Source organism: Notechis scutatus, chromosome 1 (assembly GCF_049901735.1).
Source record: "Notechis scutatus isolate UNSWTSFEM ecotype Mainland chromosome 1, rNotScu1.2, whole genome shotgun sequence".
Lineage (NCBI taxonomy): Eukaryota > Metazoa > Chordata > Lepidosauria > Squamata > Elapidae > Notechis > Notechis scutatus.
Window position 1 is genome coordinate 242,004,039 of NC_142009.1, and position 20,429 is coordinate 242,024,467.

Consider the following 20,429-nt stretch of genomic DNA (forward strand, 5'->3'; position numbering starts at 1 on the left):
GGGCGCGTGCGTGCTCGCTTATGGCGCGAGTGACGGAAGTGACGTTTGTTTAAAAAAAAAAAACAACACACCACCAACTCGGTCGAAAACTCCGAGGCGATATTTAAAAAGAGAAGGCAAGAGAGGTCCGCGGGCCGGAAGTAAGGGAAGGGGGAGGAGCGTCGCGAGCAACTTTTTCGTCAGCTGGGCGAGGGGACTGAAGCGAGAGAGAGGAGAGGAGAGGAGAGCGGAGGGGCGCTCCTCGCCGCCTGAGCGCCTTTCGCAGGTGTTGAGGGGGGGAAAGAACCGTTGGAGAGCCCGCCATGGATTTCCGCGAAGTCCTGATGAAGGCCTCGGAACATCAAGGATCGAGCGCCATGCCGGTGAGAAGGAAAAAAGGGGGAAGGGAGGTGGGGCGGGGGGAAAGGAGTGAGGAGGACGCGGCGGGCTGGGATTGACGTGGATGCCAGCTGTTGCCCAACTCTTCCTTTCCGGACGCTTCGTCCGAGTAAGCTAGCCCTGGATCCGGAGTATTTGAAAAAAGGGATTCGCCATCCCCCCCCAAATCTCTCTCTCACTGTGGAAACATCCGCCCAGGTTTTGCAGCGGGATCGCAGACCCAGACCGCGATCCATCTCCTCCTACTTAGCAGCCTGTTTGGCGAGGGCTCGGCCAGAAATAATAGCCGGAAGATTCATTTTGTCGTCGTCTTCTTCGTCCCCCTCGGATCTCGAGATTCCTACCACCAGCCGAGGGCTGTTTTCAACCCCCGGAAAGGTGGTTCAAGGGTGTCAGTTTGAAGGGAAAACTTCCACTTCCACAACAAACCTGGTTTTATGTACATATTCGACTCTTTTTACTTCGGAAGTCTTCTCCTTCCCCCCACCATTTTACAAACAAAAAATGACTCATGAAAAAGGATTGCTTTCTCAACTAAAGATTTATGAGTTGGATTTATTTTTTTGGGGGGGGGGGGGAATTGACTTCAGAAATACATCTGGAAGGGAAGAGAGGAGAGAGAAAGAGAGAGAGAGAAAGGATAGCAAAGAGCCTTAGTCACAAGAGAGCTGTTCCTTGCATTTATTTTTCTGCCTTTGGTGCGTTTGAGCTAAGAGTAATATCTAGTGCAAGTTGTTTCGGTTTTTTACTCTTTGAGTTAAATATAAGTTAAATAGTCCAGTTGTACTAAACCGAGCCCAGAATGAGTTGTAATCAAGCAGGCATTCTTCCAAACTTTACCTGCCTTTGTATGGATGTACATGTGTACTATTTCACATAAACTGAATTACAGCCCTAGAATTCCAGAAATTCTAGCAATGCTAATCAAGTTGTGATGCTTTTTATTATTTGGCTTACGGATGTATGGTTATGCTGTGGAATTTGATAGTATTCAGAGTACAAACCCGTAGTAGAATATGATGAGTACTTTCCTTAAAAAACAAACAGGATACAATGGATAGAACCAAGTAGCCTTCTGCCAAAACAAGGAACAATGAATGCCATATTCATCTTCAGCTAAAACTCTTCAGAGGTTTTGTTGAGGTGTTCTGAGAAAGGCTGTGTCTGGAGTTGAGACTGCCTATTTTATGACTAAAATTCTGTTGTTTTAAGTTCAGGTTAATCAGATGCATGTGAAGGTAGTCCTCGACATGTCCTCAACTTATGACCACATTTCAGCCCCAAATTTCTGTTGCTAAGTGAGACATTTGTTAAATGAATTTTGCCCCATTTTATGCCCTTTTTGCCGTTGTTCAGTGAATCACTACAGTTAATAGCAATAGCATTTAGACACCACAGTGCTTTACAGCCCCCTCTTCTAAGTGGTTTAGATTTAACCTCTTGCCTCCAACCATCTGCGTCCTCATTTTACCCACCTCGGAAGGATGCAAGGCTGAGTCAATCTTCAGCAGGTAAGATTCGAACTGCTGGCAGTCAGCAGAATTAGCCTGCAATACTGCATTCTAACCACTGCTCCACCATGGCTCAGTAATACAGTTAAGTGAATATGGTTTCCCATTGTTCTTTTTTAGAAGGTTGCAATCTCATGGCCCTGGGACACTGCAATCGTCATAAATATGAGTTGCTTGCCAGGTGTCTGAATTTTGATCATGTCATCATGGGGATGCAGCAAGAATCATGTGAAAAATGGTCATAAGTCGTTTTTTTCAGTGCCATTGTAACTTCAAATGGTCTCTAAGCAAACTGTTTTAAGTCGAGGACTACCTGTATTAAAATGTTTTATGGGGAAAGCATTGAATGAGATGAAGAACGCACTTCATTTAAAAATAAATTATTCCTTTGATTTTTCCAAAGCTCACTTTTTCATTAAAGCACTGCTTGTAACTCCTCCATTTCAATAACTTTAATGATATTTAAACAATGCTGTTATTGTTCATTCCTTATTTTCTAAGCTTTGCCTTTGCTGTTTTTCTTCCTTGTTTCTCAAGACACTTGGCCAAATTTGAATACTTCTTACAAAGTGGTATAACTGCAGTTATTACATAAACAGAATAAAAGATGAATTACTAAGATAGCATCATGGTTTCTTGTATAAAGTGTGTGTGAGTATATAATATATCCTGTTAAACCGTAAATCAAGCAGTCATAAATTTGCATATTGTTGGAATCTAGCCTTATTAAACTTACTATACTTAGGACCACCAAGAGGTTTGATAATAGGGCACCTTGAAGAATATATTGTAATATCCTCCAAGAGCAGAAGGAGAGGCCCATTTTCAGAGAAGCTGAATTTACCTCAGAAGCCCTGTCCCCAGTCTCCTTGTAAATATCTGAGATTCCTATCTTTCCAGTATCAGAGCTCTTTTGGTAGAAGCAAGATTAGAAAAGGAGTTGGGCCTGTGTGGCATAGGGCCAGGATACTTGAGGGACCATCTGTCTCCCATGACTTCTGCACAGCTGGTAAGTGCCCACACAGCTAGCATGCTCTCTGGTATCTTTCTGTTAAAGAATATCATCTTCCTGTCATCTAGGGAGACTCTTTCCCAATTGCCCACATGAGTCCAGTAAGCCTTTGGATACAGCAGTTGGTCAAAAGATTTATTCATAGAAGCCAGCATAATCTGCTAATGTTTTAAATTGTTTCAATGCAAGATAATGTGTTATGGGCACAAGTCATAAAGTTTAAAGTTATACTGGACACCAAATACGATTCTAGTTTTGAAGATCCATGGTCCATTTCCCCCGCGCCAACACCCCATGGTCATATAACCACATTTGGGCAACTGGTGTTTGCAAACGTTGCAGTATTTGTGGTGTCCCACGGTGACATGACCACAATTTATGGCATTTTTTTTTTTTTTGCAGGAAACTGGTGTTTGCTTCCAGTTTTCTGCAAAAAAAAAAAAAAAGCCCATTGTGAAGAATGTTTTAACTTAACCACCATTTTAGGACAAAAGTCGTAAAATCAGGTGCAGTTATGATGATCCACTTAATGACCAGCATAACATATGACTATAATTCCTGGCTCAATTACAGTCGGAAATTAAGGTCTATCTGTAAATATGCTTGTCCATTCCTATATTTAAAATATGTATTGTATTTTGCTCCAGTGCTTTTTTTCTTTGAATGCTAATTATTTGGGATTAAGGAAGTAAAATTAAGTTAATGGAAAGATTTTCTGTTGGAGGGTTTGAAAAATGGAGCATAATCCTGGCAACGAGCCAACAAATAGAAGTGAGAATGGAGATAAGTTTGTTGCCTTCCTTTCCTACCTAGATTAGAAAGCTATTCATTTAGCTGAAGTGTTAGTCTAAAATGTTTTACAAGTCAAGAGCATATTACAGGGCTTTGGAGCCTGATTTTTTTTGCTTCCCATATGATTTCTGACCCTCTGTTAATTTTATAGCTCTAGCAGTTGGGGTATAGAAAGATTGTGTTTCTGCAGAAGTGTCCTGGTAATACAAGAGATTGATGAGATCTTTTCCCTGGTGGAGACACAATTTTTTAATCCTGGGATACTATCCTGGAGAAAATTATTGCAACATAAAATATTTCAAATACTACTGGTATACAAACGAAGCAATATAATAGTAAATTAAAAGTCATAGTATAATCCGATTCATTTCAACTAGATTGACTTGAAATTTGTGAAAATGTGATCTAGCATTGTAAAGTTTTTGTTGAAGCTGTTGTGGAGAACAAATTTAGGCTCAAACCAATGAATGCAGGGATTCTGTAAAACAGCAGGAGACCGTTGGTGATCTTTCAAAAAAAATTTGAAGTATGAAGCATTTGTATGTCTGCCATTGATCACACAATTCAAAACGTTTGGAGGTAAATGTTATTTTCTACTTGTAATTCTACAGCAACAAAGTTGCTGAATGTTGCTATATAGAAAATATAACTTTCTCAGTTTGATCAGTTGCTTTCATGTTGGATTTTTGTTGACAACGAAGTTACCTATTTTCTCCAAAATTCAGTGAATGGCTTTAAGTAAATAACAAACTTAGTAAATATTGTGTGTTATAAAAATAAGCAAATGTACATTTCAGTTTTTTACAATTCCTGTCATACTTAGCTGTTGGCCATTTGGGCCAAGAGGTAATAAAATAAATGTATGTAGTTAGACTATTTATGTATTACTTTTCAGCAAAAGCTCCAAACATCTGAACAGTACCAGATTGCCTACCTTTACTATCTTAGCATCATAAATACAATGTACTTAAATACATTCATTTTATTCAAATTTTTAAATAATCTCAGAACTATCCCATATACCCAACAAAACCACTAATATATGTGATCATTATGTGGGATAGTATAGGAGAGAGTTCCCATAGAGACCATCAAGTAATATATTTTTCACATTTTGAACAATTCATTTGTAACTCTATTAATAAAATGCCCTTAGAAGGATTGAGAATTTAGCCTCTCCTGTAAGTTTAAAATAGAGCACAGTGTCTTTCTGTCTTGGAATTTCAGCATATGCTAAAATAAATAATATGGGTTAATGGGGAAAAATAAATACAATAAAATATAATTAAATCATTCCAAAATTACTCATAAAGAAGGTTCCACATCAAATATAATGTGAAACTTTCACTAAAATGTGAGCTTTAATGTTGATTTTGGATGTTGAACTTTTCTTACAGGATAGCTATGCTGGTGGATATTTTCTTTTCAAATACCAGACAGCATTGGGCAGGTTCTTCAGCTGAAGGAAAACTCCTTTCATAGCTGTGGGAACCATCTCATTAATTTTATAATCATGAATAGAGTTTTATAAAATGCATGTGTTGTAGGCCAATTTGAAACACTGTTAAGAGATAAGAAAAAGAGTTTGAAATTGTTCAGCTTTCTAAGAAAGATGTGTTAGATGTCATTTGTATTTGACAATTTATATAAACAAAACCAATTATAGTATTGCATCATGTGTCACTAAAATTGTTGGCCTATTAGTTCATTTCCCTTGGCAAAAACCTTCTAACAATTAATTAGCTGTTTTTAAACTGAAACAGGCTGCTTCTGCTTGACTGCTATAATAATAGTTCAACTATTACTGTAGATAGCTCAGGATGTAATATACATGGTTGTATTAAGTATATTTAAAATTACTTCTTGTTATTATATAGTAATCATACACAACTTAAGTGAATTACCGGTACAAATCCTGAAATAAGGGCATATTATATTCATGCACAAACTCATTGTAGTTTAATATGTTCTGATTATTTTGAATATGAAGTTCACTCAGCCAGGATTGAGAGCTTTCTTCATTGTATTGTTGAATGACTTATGATAGATCTGAAACCAGGTGCTATTTTCACTCTTAGTATAGGGAGGATGAGATTTTAAAATAGTTTTGTGATGCTTATAAGAAAGGGCATTAATGCTAATTTTACATTGTTAAATTATTTCTGAATCTATATTTAGGGCATGTATGTCATTCAGCTCTTTAAATGATTTCTAAGGGCATTTGGAAAATTTGCTCATTTTATCTCTGTATTGGTACTTTTTAATAAGAGCAATATATGATTTGCACTTTGTTGCAACATTTAGCTATATAGATATCGTCCAGTGCTATTGGAAAAGCAAGAATCAGTGTTTCCACTTGTAGAAACTTATCAAGAAAACCCAATCAGTTTTCCATTAAAGGTGGATTTCTGAATATCCCTTCTGAAGTTGCAAATTAGATAATGCAATGCTGGTACTTTATGCTGGTTATTGATTGCTTAGTTTCTGCAAACAACTGTTATGCAGATTTATATGAGCCTGATTCCGTTTAGATTTTTTAGATGTATCATAAACCTCACCTTCCATCAGTTTTCAGGTCTTGGTTTGTGAACAAACTTAAACTACCCATGGCTTTCTTAGTTCTTTCAAAATATCAGATGATAATTGATCCCCCCAAAAATAGTGAGTTATTTTTTCATTCATTTCTTTCTATATGAGCAAAAGGTGATAAGGTTACATAATCTATGGGTTATGACTGCTCATAGTGCCAAACTAACCTAAACTTAATCGACCCAATATTAAGAGGTGATTTGATCAATCAATATACCTAAGATTTTATTCTAAAACAATAGGTGTTCAAAGTATAGGGCTAAGTACATCTGGAAATAATATTGTGAAAATGATTCTCTTAATGTTTTATATAATCTTCAATTGTTCTACGTTAATATTAGTAAAACATTATTTAGCACCATAATATTTTGTAAATCAGAAGCAGTTGTTTCCCCCCCCAAAAAAAAAATATTTTCAACTGGAGCATACAAAAGCTTACATTTTATAACATTTCACTAGCAGAAATTGTACCTGTGCAAATATTTTTCTTATTTGATTTGATATTTTATCCCAAATATCTCATTCTTTTATTTGAACATTTAGAGGAATCTCTTTGAAAGAGTTATGAGTAGTGATTCTTTTCTCAATGTGTTTAATCTTTTTAAGGGAACCTTTTCTTGTTAAGATCCCAAACGCTGTAGAAAGGAACTCAGTCACTTGTATTAATTACAGTCCAATAGAAACAATGTCCCTATTTATTTGTAATTTTATGTTACGTGTCTTTTTGGTTTACCTTAGTACTTTGTCTTTGAAAATCTCTTACATTCCATATAAAAAAGATGAGATACAGAGCTGAATTTAAATTTTCTTCTTTTAGTCTATACATTGCATTTGTTTGTGTTTTTTTGTTTTGTTTGTTTTTAGTTAAGAAAGAAATTCTTCCTCTAATGCATGAGGAAATTTTTGCATACTAATAATCCTCTTGGACATAGCTGAAAACAGTTGCACAATAAGTTCATATTTGTTTCTCATCTTTGTGAAACTTTGGTTTCTTTGCAGAAGAGGTACAGTTTGGCGGTTGGCCCTCCCAAAAAGGATCCAAAAGTTAAAGGTGTTCAGTCAGCAGCTGTGCAAGCCTTTCTCAGAAGGCAAGAAGAAGAACAGAAGAAAAAGGGTATCGTTCAGTATTTTTCTTTCTATAAAGACTATTAGTTATTCTTGGGACAAAAATCCTGCCTTTCTTTTGAAAATCATTGTCATGCTTTCCTTACTTTTACATATTCCGTGTCATCTTGACACAGACAAAAACAGTAACAAAACTGACTTTTTAAAATTGTTTTGAAGAAAAGGGCAGAAGATCCCTCCTTCTAAACATTTGGTGTCTGTAAGGAATTCTTATTTAGTCAGTTGCTAGAATATAAGGGGTAATGAAAACAGCTTGATCAGTAAAACCTTCAGGAATAGTTGCTGTGATGAAACCCCAAATGTACTCTGGGAAGATGACCGCATAGAAAAAAAGGAACTTGAGGGTAGCAATTGCTGGGAATTGTGTAAATGATTATGATTATGCTAAAGCATATACACAATTTGCTGAATATAGGGAATGAAGGTGGGTTGGTCTTTTGGGTGGTCCTAGGGTATGATTTATGGGGCTTAAGAGCAAGTAAAGTTATAAACATATATTGTTTAAGGTGGGGGCCTTTGCACAGGCCTAGTGGGAGTGATCCCTCTGCGTCCTTCTATGCAGAATAAAGTCTTTCCCAATCTCCACCTGGGTGTATGGGCATTGCACACCAGGCAGGACCAGTTTTCTGGGATAACAATTTTAGTTTTATATATCTATATACAAGTAATTAGAAGTAAATTATACAGTTAAAAGCAAAAGCAAATAGTTTTTTTTAAAAAAATAATAGTGTACTGATTTTCTTTTGCCATCTTAACAAAAAGCTATATAGGTAGTCCTTAACTTACAATCACTATTGGGACTGGAATTTTGGTTGTTGAGCAGAGCAAGATAACCTGTCACCACTTTGCTCAGCAACCACAGTCTCCTAGTTATGGTCATTAAGCAGGTGGACTAGCTAAGGAGTGGGGGAGCTGTCTGGCCCCCAAAACCAAAACTCATGGTGATTCGTCCAAATATGTTTTATTATTGTTCCACGCGTCCTGACAGAATCTTGAAAAATGAAAGCACTCTTCTATCTACACAAGGCTATACTCAGAGAACTATTAGGGAGGGGCTGTTTTCACCCTCTTTCTCTCACACCAACTATATGAACTGAACTGTTTCTTGTTCTTGGAACATACTTCCACTCTCCTGGGAATCCCGACCAGTACAATCCACCACGGTGGGGGAGGCCCTGGGTGACCACGTGTCAGTTAAGGGGGGTACCCCACTGCGATGCAAAGGTTACGTTTGCCTGTCATGCAGCACTTGGCGGCAGTGCCAGAGCTGGGCCTGAAATAGAGGCACGGGGTTTTCAGCCGTCTCAGACCCACCTGCCACCATCACCCCAGAGCCCTTTGTGAGGTAAGTAACACAAAGCATTGGAGAATGTACAAGGTGGCTTTGGGATGGAAGGCCTGGTGCTGCCTTGAATAGGCCACACGCACCTCTCAGCAGCTGGTGAGCTGTGCCCTGCAGATCATAGGGAATGCTGGGCTTCAGGGGAATCACACTATTTTCTAAGACTTGTACACCTTAGAGAAGCACTTCAGCGGAAGCAAAAGTGCTAAGCTTAATGTCAAGGCCTGGAGGCAGTGGCTGGCTAAGACTCCTGAAGAGCCAGGCCTCTACCTCAGGCTCAGCCTTGGCACTACTGCCGACTACAGTGCAGGTTGGCCTAAACCCACAAGGGAGATGGGTGAGGAGAGTGGCAGCACCACACACGGTCATAAGTGTATAGCAGGTGGGCTGCCGAGCATCTGAATTTTGATCATGTGACTGCAGAAGCACTGCAATGGCAGTAACTTCGGGCACGAGTCATAAGTCCTTTTGTTCAGTGCCACTGCAGTTTTGAACAGGTGCTGAAGTAATGGTTGTAAGTCAAGAACTGCTTACGCTTGCTCAGAGCAGCAGGTCTTCCCCTATCTTACATAGAGCTATTCCTTCATGGTCGTCTTAGTTTCAAAGTAAGAAGCTCATGCTTAATTGAAATCTATGCCTCTTGGACATGGTGCAGAGGTTTTTTGGTACCAGCCCTCTTACTTAAAGAGATGTTTCAGTTAAAATCTGTGGTGTTATTCTTACTATATGCTTTGACGCTGAATCTGTAGTGTGATACTTTAGATAATATATAGTTAGAATATAAATGTTTAACCTAAACTATATGGAATTTATCTATATCTGCAAGATATATATTTGCAGAGTCTTTTTTTTATATATACTAAAGCTTTGTTTTCTTTCTAGATCTTATGGAAAAAAGAAGAAAACAAGATCTACTGGCTAGGCGCACAGAAATGAAACACGACCGAAAAGCCAAGGCTATGGCTTCACGGACAAAGGATAATTTTCATGGCTATAATGGCATTCCTATTGAAGAGAAGCCTAAAAAGAAGCAGGGTCATGAAAGTAGGAGTTCTGGAAGCACAGAATGTAGGACACAGGATGAAATGAACGAAGTAGATTATAATATGTCAGAGTCTGAGCAGGAATCAGAAGAATATGAAGAGAAACCCTCCAAAGTTTCAGAAAAACCAAAGGTGCTAGCCAAAAGTGCACCTCCAGCAATGAATTTTAATGATCTTTTAAAGCTGGCTGAAAAAAAACAATATGAGCCAGTTGAAATAAAAGTTGTAAAAAAGACTGAAGAAAGACCAATGACTGCAGAAGAATTAAGAGAGCGAGAGTACCTAGAGAAGAGAAACAGAAAAGGGGTTATACTAAAAGAAAAGAGATCAGAGAAAGAAATGAAACATACCGCTGCATCGGGTTCTTCCAAAAAGGAAATTTCTCAGAGGGATTTAGTAAATGCTAAAGCTAGCAGGCATTTGACAGACAAACCTGCCTTTTCTAAAGGAAGCATTCCCTCACAAAATAATAACAATAAGAAAACCAAAGGGCCAGTTTTAAGTGAAAAGCCTTCCAAATTGGTGTCTAGTTCCAAAGCAAGCCACGCTGAAAAAGTAAAATCTGCACCAAAAGGGCCTTTAAAAAACCCTCTGCACAATAATCACATTAAACCTGCACCCAGCGGAGGAGGGAAAACTGGATCTAAGTCCCAAACTCTAGTCTTGAAAACGGCTGCAAATGGAACTCTCAGACCATCATCTAATAAAGAACTGAGTTTGAAAAAAAATAGCACCCATGTAAAATCAACCAATGTGGTTTCCGCCCAGCAAGAAACTTATAAAAATTCCAGCTCCAAGCAAGCAAGCAACATTTCAGTTACAGGAGGACCACCTGCACGATCAAAGAACAGCTTGAATTCAGGCCCCGGGCAGCCAAGCCGCAGTTCGATTCCTGGGCATGGATCACATATCATGGGACCCAGGAGGTCAGAAAACAGCTCAGGGCAAGGACAGCGAAGCACAGGACCTAGACTGGCCAGTAATAATTTAAGCATGGGATCTAGTCGACCAAGCATCACTTCAAGACCAGTATGTTTAGGCAGTAGCCAAGGCGTAGGACCTGGTCGGCCAAATTCCAATGTAAACCCTGGACTTGGAAGGGATAGTAGCTCAGGATCGGGTCGGCCAAGTACCATTACAGCTGGAACTCTAAAACCAAAGTGTACTGTTGTATCAGAAACAATCTCATCCAAAAATCTGGTTCCAAGACAGATGAACGGAATGAGGCCATTTCCTAATCATAGACCTGGGATTACCCCACAAGGTATCTTGAGAGTTTGTGCTTCTGAGTATGTATGTATTTAGGGGTGGCTTAAATACAATTATTTAAAATTGCACCCTCAAAAATATTCTCCCCCACAAAATAAGAGCTTTCTGACCCAGATCTTTTCAAACGTGAACACTTTTAAGATGCAGACTGTGGAATTCTGGGAGTTGAAGTCCACACATCTTAAAATTGCCAAGTTTGAAAAACACTGCTCTAACCTAATGCTTGGCTTGGGTATAAATTCTGCTGGCTTCAATAAGATTTTAGAATGGGTATTCCTGAACCAAATGACAGATTGTGGTGTTTCATGCCAATGGCATCTACCCTGAAGCCTTTCCATGTGTGTTGGGGCAATTCTCAGATTGGGCAACTGCAGTACAGGCAACAGGGAGTCCTACAGCATGCATCTGAAATGACAAGCCCTAAATCTCTTTGGCACACAGAAGAGCAGCCAGTGTGCTTTAGGCAGGCTGCACAGTTGCAGCAAAGATAGAATTTTCTCATGCCCCATCCTCTGTCCTAGGTATGGACCCTTGTTTTACCTCTAAGTAGGCAATTTATGAAGAGTTGAGACTATATATATATATATATAACGTCTTAAATTTCTGACCTAGGTTTTCCAAGACCATCTCTTCCACCTATTACCAGTAGCTATAAAAGAAAGTTTGAAGATGAAGATGAAGATGATTCTGAAATGGAAGATTTTATTGATGATGAAGGAGAGCCTCAAGAAGAGATCTCGAGACATATCAGAGAGATATTTGGTTATGATCGGTCAAAGTGAGAAAATAAGCTTTAACGTAATTTTACTGTTGTATATTTATACCAATCCATAACATGTACATGAATTTCTATAACATACAGTAGAGGAAAAGATTTAAAAGATGTTTGAAAAAGTAAGACACATTTTTAAACATATTGTTGCACCATTCTGCCTGCAACACTGTACAAGAAAATTGTATTTATGCCAAAATTATCAGTACTTCTCTATATTGTATTGAGTGAATGGCTATTTTCAAAACTACAGCCTGAAAGTTCAGGGAATATTATGTGGCTTGCCATAATTTTAGCAGAAAGGAAAAAGATTGTTGTACTATAAGTACAAGATGCTTAATTGCTTTGGAAAAAGATAAGTTAACTATATTGTGGCTTAAAACTGGCTTAGTTTAGCCCTGCGATTATAACATTAATTGGCATGTTTCTATTTTATTTAAATACACACACACATATATACACATACACACACACACACATATATATCCAATTGATTGATTAGCATGTCTACTGTTACCTAAAGAAAGCCACGTATTCAACAGCTTCTTTTTCCTCCCCCCACCTTGATTATGCGTATTCCAATCTTCCCCTAAGAACTTCAGTCCCATAAATAATATTGTGCAAGGCAAAATAATTCTGCTAGATAAATAGCATTGCATTTAACTTAATCATTTTTAGATACAAAGATGAAAGTGACTATGCCTTACGTTACATGGAAAGTACTTGGAAAGAACAGCAGAAAGAGGAAGCCAGAAGGTAAAAAATTAAAACAATCTGATTCACTCTTACATATTGTTGAAATCCTTCATTGAAAATGAAATCTGTTAAAATGATTTTAAAGAGTAATAGCTTTATTGGGGTTTTTCATGTCATGTGAAATTATATAGAGCTTCAGTGCAAAAACAGTAATCACAAGATATTCAGTACTTTTTCGTCAGCTATTACAAGATTATATAAGAGTGCTGTCTTTTTTATCTCTTTCATCCAATCAGTATACCTGTCTGCTTGCTTATTTCTGCTACATTTCACCTTCCTCTGCCCACCTGTCTGTGTACTTTCCTACCTGTACTTTCTGGCCACCTGCCATCCACTCCTTCTCCTACTGCAGCCTTTCTACCTCATCACATCGTTCTCTATCTTCAGCAACAAGAAATAAGCAGTAGTGTGGCAATTCAGGATGGGCAGAAGAGGATTGCCCCTTTCAAACTCTTTTCCCTTCTTGCTTCAGCTGCTTCCTACTTCTTGTTCCTATTGGTAGATACTGTGGTATTTGCTTTCAGTGATCAAGACATGGCAAGAAACTGCAGGAGGAAAGGACATACGGGTAGTCTTCCGTTTATCCACAATTGAGCCCAAAATTTATGTTGCTAAGTGAGACATTTGTTAAGTGAAATTTGCCCCATTTTACAGCCTTTCTTGCCATAGTTGTTAAGTGAATCGCTGCACTTGTTAAGTAAGTGACACGATTGTTAAGTGAATCTGGATTCCCTATTGACTTTGCTTGTCAGAAGGTCGCAAAATCTAATCACATGATCCCGGGACACTGCAACAGTCAGAAATATGAGTCAGTTGCCAAGCATCTGAATTTTGGTCACATGACCCTGGGGATGCTGCAACAGTCATAAGTGTGAAAAACGGTCTTAATTAGGTAATCATACCTCTTCAGCCCTTATTCTTAACACTGGTACACCACAGGGTTGCCTGTTGAGTCCCTTACTCTATACTCTTTAAGTGCATGACTGTATTCCCACCCACGCTAGTAATACTATTACTAAATTTGCAGATGATACAACAATGGTGGGACTCATCTCCGGGGAGGATGAATCTGCCTTCCGAGATGAGGTGGATCAGCTTCATGTTGTGGAGACAATAACTTGGTCCTCAACACCAATAAGACCAAGGAGCTTATAATGGAGTATAGAAGGAACAGATCAGACATCCAGCCCATGCTTATCAATGGAGACTGAGTGGAGCAAGTGGCCAGTTTTCTGGGTGTTACCATAAAAGAGAACCTGACCTGGGGTGCTCACATTGCAGCACTGGTCAAAAGGGCCCAGCAGAGATTATACTACCTGAGACTTCTCAGAAAACAATTGAATGAAAAACTGCTGGTGACCTTCTACCGCTGTACCATAGAGAGCATTTTAACATACTGCACCTCTGTATGGTTTGCCAATTGCACAGTGGCAGATAGGAAAGCGCTCCAGAGGTTAATGTCATTGCCCAGAAGATCATTGGTTGCCCTCTCCCCTCTTTGGAAGAGCTTTATAGCTCTCGCTGCCTTAAGAAAGTTCAAAACATTCTCAAAGATCCATCTAATCCTGGGCATCCTTTTTTGAACTATTACCATCTGGCAGACAGTACAGAATATTAAAACAAGCACAAATAGGCTGAAAAACAGCTTCTATCCCAGGGCAGTAGCTCTTTTGAATTCTACTGTATTATAGTGCAGTGTTGGTGCAGTGTTTCAGGTTTTCGGTTCAATGTGTGGAGCGTGAAGGATGTGTGTTTGTGTTTATTTTCATGGGCATGATGTGCACTGAAGATGGTATTTGATTTCGTTGTACGAGATGCAATGACAATAAAGTAAACTAAACTAAGTCACTTCTTTTAGTGCTGATGTAACTTCGAATGAACTGTTGTATGTCAAAGACTATCTGTAGAGTAAAAGCAGTGCCTCTACCTATCTTGAGCAGTATATTCTTAGAGCAAAATATCTTCATCCCTCAGTCACCTGATCAGAACATCCATTATAAAACACAGAATATCCATCATGAAACATTGATACCGTGTTTCTCATATAATAAGGCCGGGTCTTATTTTTTTTTGAGCCCCGAAAAAATGGCTAGGCCGTCTTTTTGGGGGTGACTTAATTCTCCCCCCCCCGCATCTTCGGGCAGGTGGCGACGGCTTGGATGTTGACCTCGGCGTTGGTGGGGTACTTTGTATCGGGGTCAACGCAGGCAGCACCATATCCGGGTGTGCAACAAAAGTACTTCCTAACGGCAAGCCCCCCAACCATTCCCCCCCATTTTGCATGTTTTAATATAGGCCTTAATTTGGGGGGAGGGGCTTAATTTCATTTCATGCCTATAAAACATGCTGGGACTTCCTATTGGGGGAGGCCGTATTGTTGGAGAAACAGGGTAGTTCAGAATCGTAATAATAGCAAATGGAGATTACTTTCACAAATGAGTGGACTAGAATTCCAATTTCTTTCCCAATCACATTGGTTACAAGTTTTTGGTTTTCTGCTGCAGGAAAGCAGATGTCTGCAAGCAGTTGTTGTCGATGAAGGACAGTCTGTTCAGAACGTGTGAATATTCTACACATGTAGGATGAGAAATTTATAATGAAATTGCATCATTCCATATTTTAATTTTTACCATTTCGGTAAAAAAAAAATGTTTGTGGTATAATCATCGCCATAGTTGCCTACACTTGATACAATACACTGGTGGGCAAACATTTAGTATTTGGGGTATGCACTGTTTTTCAACTACTGAGATATGGTGACACGGTGACTTTCTTTGGCTTTTTGGAAGGGTTGAGAGGTAAACCACATATTTTCCATATTATTGTAACACTAAAAAAGGGACCAAAGCTAAAAGCATTAAATTATTACAGTTTGTTCATGAATTTTCATGATGCAATCTGAGTGTGTGGGAGAGTGTGTTACTAATAGTATAGAAGTGGTAATGTGGATGTATTAGTAGTAGTAATAGTACTGGTAGTACCATACTACTGGAGCCACAACTCTTACTATAGCTCTGTTAGCAGTAAACTGTTCCTCTTTTCTAAATATTGTTCTAACATCAGAATTGTGTCTATTTGTTTTGTTATGTAAAACATTCTCTATTTCATAGATAATAACCATCTTACTCTTTTTTGGTAACATAATTATATCATACACAAACATTGGTTCAATCCCAGGAAAAGTAGTTTCTTTCCTGGAATGAAAAAAAAACTTGCTCAGATATGAAAGTAAACTAGCAAGCATAATAAAAAAGAGTTGTTACTTGGAATTCATTTTGGTAAAAATGTTTAGATCCTGTGGGTTGGTTTTAAATTATTGTTTTTCTTAATTTTTTAAATTTTATGGTGACTAAAACTTTATTTTATAGCTTGAGACTCGGAGTACAAGAAGATCTAGAAGAAATGAGACGTGAAGAGGAGGAATTGAAAAACAGGAAGCAAACAAAGAAGTTGAGAACACGTTAACCAATTTGCCACAGTTTTGGTTTACTGCTACTCTACTATTTGTTCCAAAGTTTAGCTTTAGTTGTACTCCCATATGAAAGAACAAGAAATCATGTAGAAAACAGACATACAGAAAATAAGGACTTGGTGCCAGATTTTACAGTGCAAAGTTCTGCAGGCCTTGGACAAGGAAAAAGGGGAATATGATTTTCTGCTTTTCCTAGCACTCAACACCACTTCCCATACTGGGATATTTTCCAGAGCAGGATGGGAATTAGTTACTAGGACAGCCCCAAAAGAGGAAATTGGAAGAAAATGTTGGTCCAGCCTTTTCCTTCAGCAGGAAGTTTTTATTGGAATTCAATTCCTATCATGAACAGCAATGATTTTTCTGTGCTCGCAGAGGCAACTCTGGATCCAAAATTATGTTCTTTAGTTTGGCGCTCAAATATTGACCTTTAATAATTGCCAAGTTTCCTTTTCTGAAACACATATAAATGCACTAATGAAGGATATTAGTCGTAGTAAAAATGAAAATTAATTATACTACGATGTAGAGTAATTCAAGGATGCCAGCAGACTGCTGATTGACTATGCACTGGCTTACAGCAAGTGGGCCCTTAATAACAATACTCTCTGTTTTCATTCCATAACAATTAGAAAAATGTTTATGTTTTTATCTTTCAAAAGAGGTTGTATCCTGAGTCAAGATTCTTAAGTCACTTTTTTTCTTCCTATAAAGCACAGATTTAAAAATGTAGCCGATGATGATGTTGAAAGCAATATTAACATTTTCTGATTCCTGCTTGACACGATTATGTAAAAAAAAAAACCCACTCTAATATTACAAAGCTTTGACATCACAAGCTGATAGAAACATGATGTTCCCTGAAAATAACTGTCATGGAATAAGTACATAGCAACAAACAGTATGAAGAAATGAGGCAGCAGCAACATGGCCGCCAATATGAATTTCCTTCTACCCCTTTGAAAAAAATGTGCTGCTGACCCTCAATCCAGGGCTATTTCTCCCCACTCTTGAATTTAGAACCCTTTCTAGTTCTGTGTACATCAGATTGAAGTATCACTGAAAGCCCATTCGGCTAATTATTTTCTCTCTTGCAGTGCAGAAAATTAATATGACCTCTATTAGTGGCAGCCAGACATTATTTTATAAGAAATATGACCAAATAATTTGTTTGGATATGGGGCTTAAACTTCACTGCCAGTCATCGTAATAAATCATCTTGGAAAAGACTAGCTTGTAGTGGTTTATAACTCACTTCTACGTTCTTTGGTTTAATTTAAATATTTAGTTTTTTTAGGTTAACTACTATGCTTTATAAAAACTGCAAGGCTTGCCAGTAGAGTTTATTTCTGCATTCATTCAGATGCTTATCTACGTTTTAGTAATTATAAACATCTTTCTAGTTGCTTCATGTAACTGCTTAACAATGAAAAGATTTCTAAAAAACCAAAATGTTATGGTTTAACAAATGGTTGTTTTTACTTTTTAAAAAACTTTGGTTGCACACTGATTTCAAGCTATGCACAATAACAGATGTTCATTTCATAGTTGCCGAAGAATCTCAAACCATTCTGTTCTACAAATATTGTGCTTTGGAGTTTCAGTTAAAAATTTAAATATCAAGTTCAATATTTTTTTAATTCATAAAGAATTTATGCAAAATGCAGTAACTGAAAATAAAGTCTAAATATTTCTTAAAACACATCATGCAATCCTAGCAAGAAATTTTATTTAGTTAAAAGTTAAGTGTATGACATTGGAAATTGAATATTCTGGAAAGAATGTACTAAAGAATAATCACATAGAGATAAAGAATCTTTATCAGGAAAGAAAAGATTTGGCTATTAAAATATGATAAAGAGGTCAAACTTCAGAATTAATACAAAGAAAATAACGGATATTTTTGTTTATGAAACTGTTGTTTTTCTCAATTTAGTAAGACATCATATTTGATGAAATGAAATAGTTTAGCAATTGCTATAATTAGCATGCAAAACAGGAATTCTTAAATTTTGGTTTACTGTGATCACTAATGCTATTTTTACAGAACTGTGTATTGTAAAACAAACCTACTTTGTTCAGGTGCACTCATTAATCTTTTTTATCCAAGATAATGACTGTTGAAACATGACCAAGTTACTGTTCATTTTATAATTTGAATGTGGAAGTATTGAAATCCTCCTCGGCACCTCTTTGATATCTGTGTAGATGATGTGCTCAACAAACCTCTGACTTAGCAAAAAAAAAATTTAATTACAAACTTGTGTTCAGTTCTGAATTTTGGAGAAAAAAAAGTCTCCCCAATATACACTGCATGTTTTGACTGCTTCTTGCAAGTTTAATTCAAGACTACTGTATTTCTTAAATATTTGGATGTTGTTTGTCATATAGAAGATAACTGGAAGATAATTAACTAGAAGATAACTTATATAGATCTCTTCATTTTTATATAATTTATTGCTTTTTAGCAAGTATATTGCTTATTAAAATTTACACATAGAGATATAGTATGGCGAAGTTATCTGCCATTCCAAAGATAGCATCCAAAATAAGTTCTTTTTATGATAAATTGTCTATTTGCATTATTTCACTTTAGGAAAATATAGTTCATTTTTAAAAACTAAACAGAGTCATAGAATTACAGCAGTCTAAAAATCTTATGTAAATTGGCTAGTTACTTTGTAAGGGAAGTAGAATACAAGAGGATTCTCTTTAAGATGTATGAATATTAAAAAAAAACCAGAATAACTGGCATATGTCATTTTTGATTATATTAAATCATTCTCTACTCCTAAAGGAAGTCCCCATATGTACCCACAATCTACTCTGGACTCTTTCCCAACATTAATTCTAGGGGCTATGAAGGGATTGAATGCTGCTCTCGCCCTCTCATTTCAGCTGATAGAAGCCATTAGGAGGAAAATTTAAATAACATCCATCATGTGTGATCGAAGAAAACTCTAGCTTGAACTGCAGATTTTGATCAATGGTTGGAAGATGTGCCTTTTTAAAAAAATATATAATATTTCTATGAATGTTGGAAGAAAACAAATATAAAATTAATTGTGCTGTCAAAGATGCTGTGTTGCAGCTTGATAATATGAAATAAAGTCGTTTTTACATCAAGTCCTTCCAGGCCTTGCTTTGCACAACTAGTTAAATGTTTATTAAAATTAAATAAAAACTTAAGGGCACTTTGTATTTATGAAGACTTCATTTTATAGTTATCTTCTATATATTTCAGTTGTACTTAACACTTTTTACAGCAGAAAATTACCAGAAACAGAAATGTGCATTGTGAAAACCCCTAGTAATTTTTTTTTATTTGTTCTCTCTAAAGCAGAATCTTATAAGAATGTATAAAAACTTATTTTTATAAACTCCCATTTTTAAATCTCCCATAACTACTTATTTGGCTTTTTCATTTATGTAACTTTAATTACCTTTACAACTAAAGTGCATTTCTATAATATGCAGCAGGAGACCAAAACACTGGAAAGAAAATACAGTCTTAAAGTGACTGAGTAAATAACTTCTTATAACTATGTTTGGATTTCTATTTGTTTCGTTGAGTCAGAGTGATACAATCAAGTGTTAGATATAACTGAGGATACTTTTAGAGTTTGTCCATCTTACATTTTTGTTAAATGTACTATATTTAACAGTGTGACAATTCAGGTAAAAACTGTTAAGCATAACTATTTTTTTCTGGTTCAATTAAACACTGTTTTTGCACCGAATACAGTCTGAAACAAATGGTGTATATAATAAAATTCGCAGACATTAAATATTGCATTGAGATTTTTGCTGGTTTGCTTTAATTTGTAGCAGATATTGAGATGCCATAGAATATCTTTCTAAAAGACTCATTTCTAAGTATTTCTGAGGAAAAAATGGGACAAAGAACTGTAAGAGTCTAAAATAACTAATAATGGAATAATCAATGTTTTTACAATGTGCTAATCATGTTGATAATTGTAAAATTGCCCAAAATCTTCCAAGTGACTATAAAATATTATGACTTGAAACTTTTTTTCATTTCGTGACTCAAGAGTTTTCATTAACCATCTATTGAACTGTGGATAGAAGGAGGTTTTACGGTTACAAAACAACACACATTATTGGACCCTTCTGAGAGGGAGATAGTTTTATAGTTTTCTGAATCTTTTCCAGCATTTTTCTACAGAATTATCTCTAGAATTGCCATGGTTAAAAAGAATTGTGAGACATGTAAGCAAATGGGCCTACATGTCTTACAATCCATAGCCTTTTTAGGATGCAGAAACAGTCCTCAATTGGCTGGAATATTTAGTAAATAAAGTGCATAGTGTTGTTACATTTGTATGGTAAAATAACACAATCACTAGT

At 36.9% G+C, this 20,429-nt stretch overlaps 1 protein-coding gene across 2 annotated transcripts; it reads left to right on the forward strand.

Annotated features, from left to right (window-relative positions):
- The first annotated feature begins 203 nt into the window (after positions 1 to 203).
- SPTY2D1 (SPT2 chromatin protein domain containing 1) lies at positions 204 to 20,089 on the forward strand. Of its 2 annotated transcripts, none has more exons than XR_003370947.2 (6): positions 204 to 362; positions 7,282 to 7,396; positions 9,632 to 11,056; positions 11,674 to 11,859; positions 12,512 to 12,589; positions 15,958 to 16,938. XR_003370947.2 is itself a non-coding variant. In XM_026668305.2 (6 exons), exons 1-6 carry the CDS (start codon positions 303 to 305, stop codon positions 16,052 to 16,054), a joined length of 1,941 nt encoding a protein of 646 aa, XP_026524090.2. In that variant the 5' UTR covers positions 204 to 302; the 3' UTR covers positions 16,055 to 20,089. The 2 variants fall into 2 exon arrangements, 1 of the variants encoding a protein (XP_026524090.2); XM_026668305.2 differs by having other exon boundaries at positions 11,674 to 11,839; positions 15,958 to 20,089.
- Positions 20,090 to 20,429: the final 340 nt, after the last annotated feature.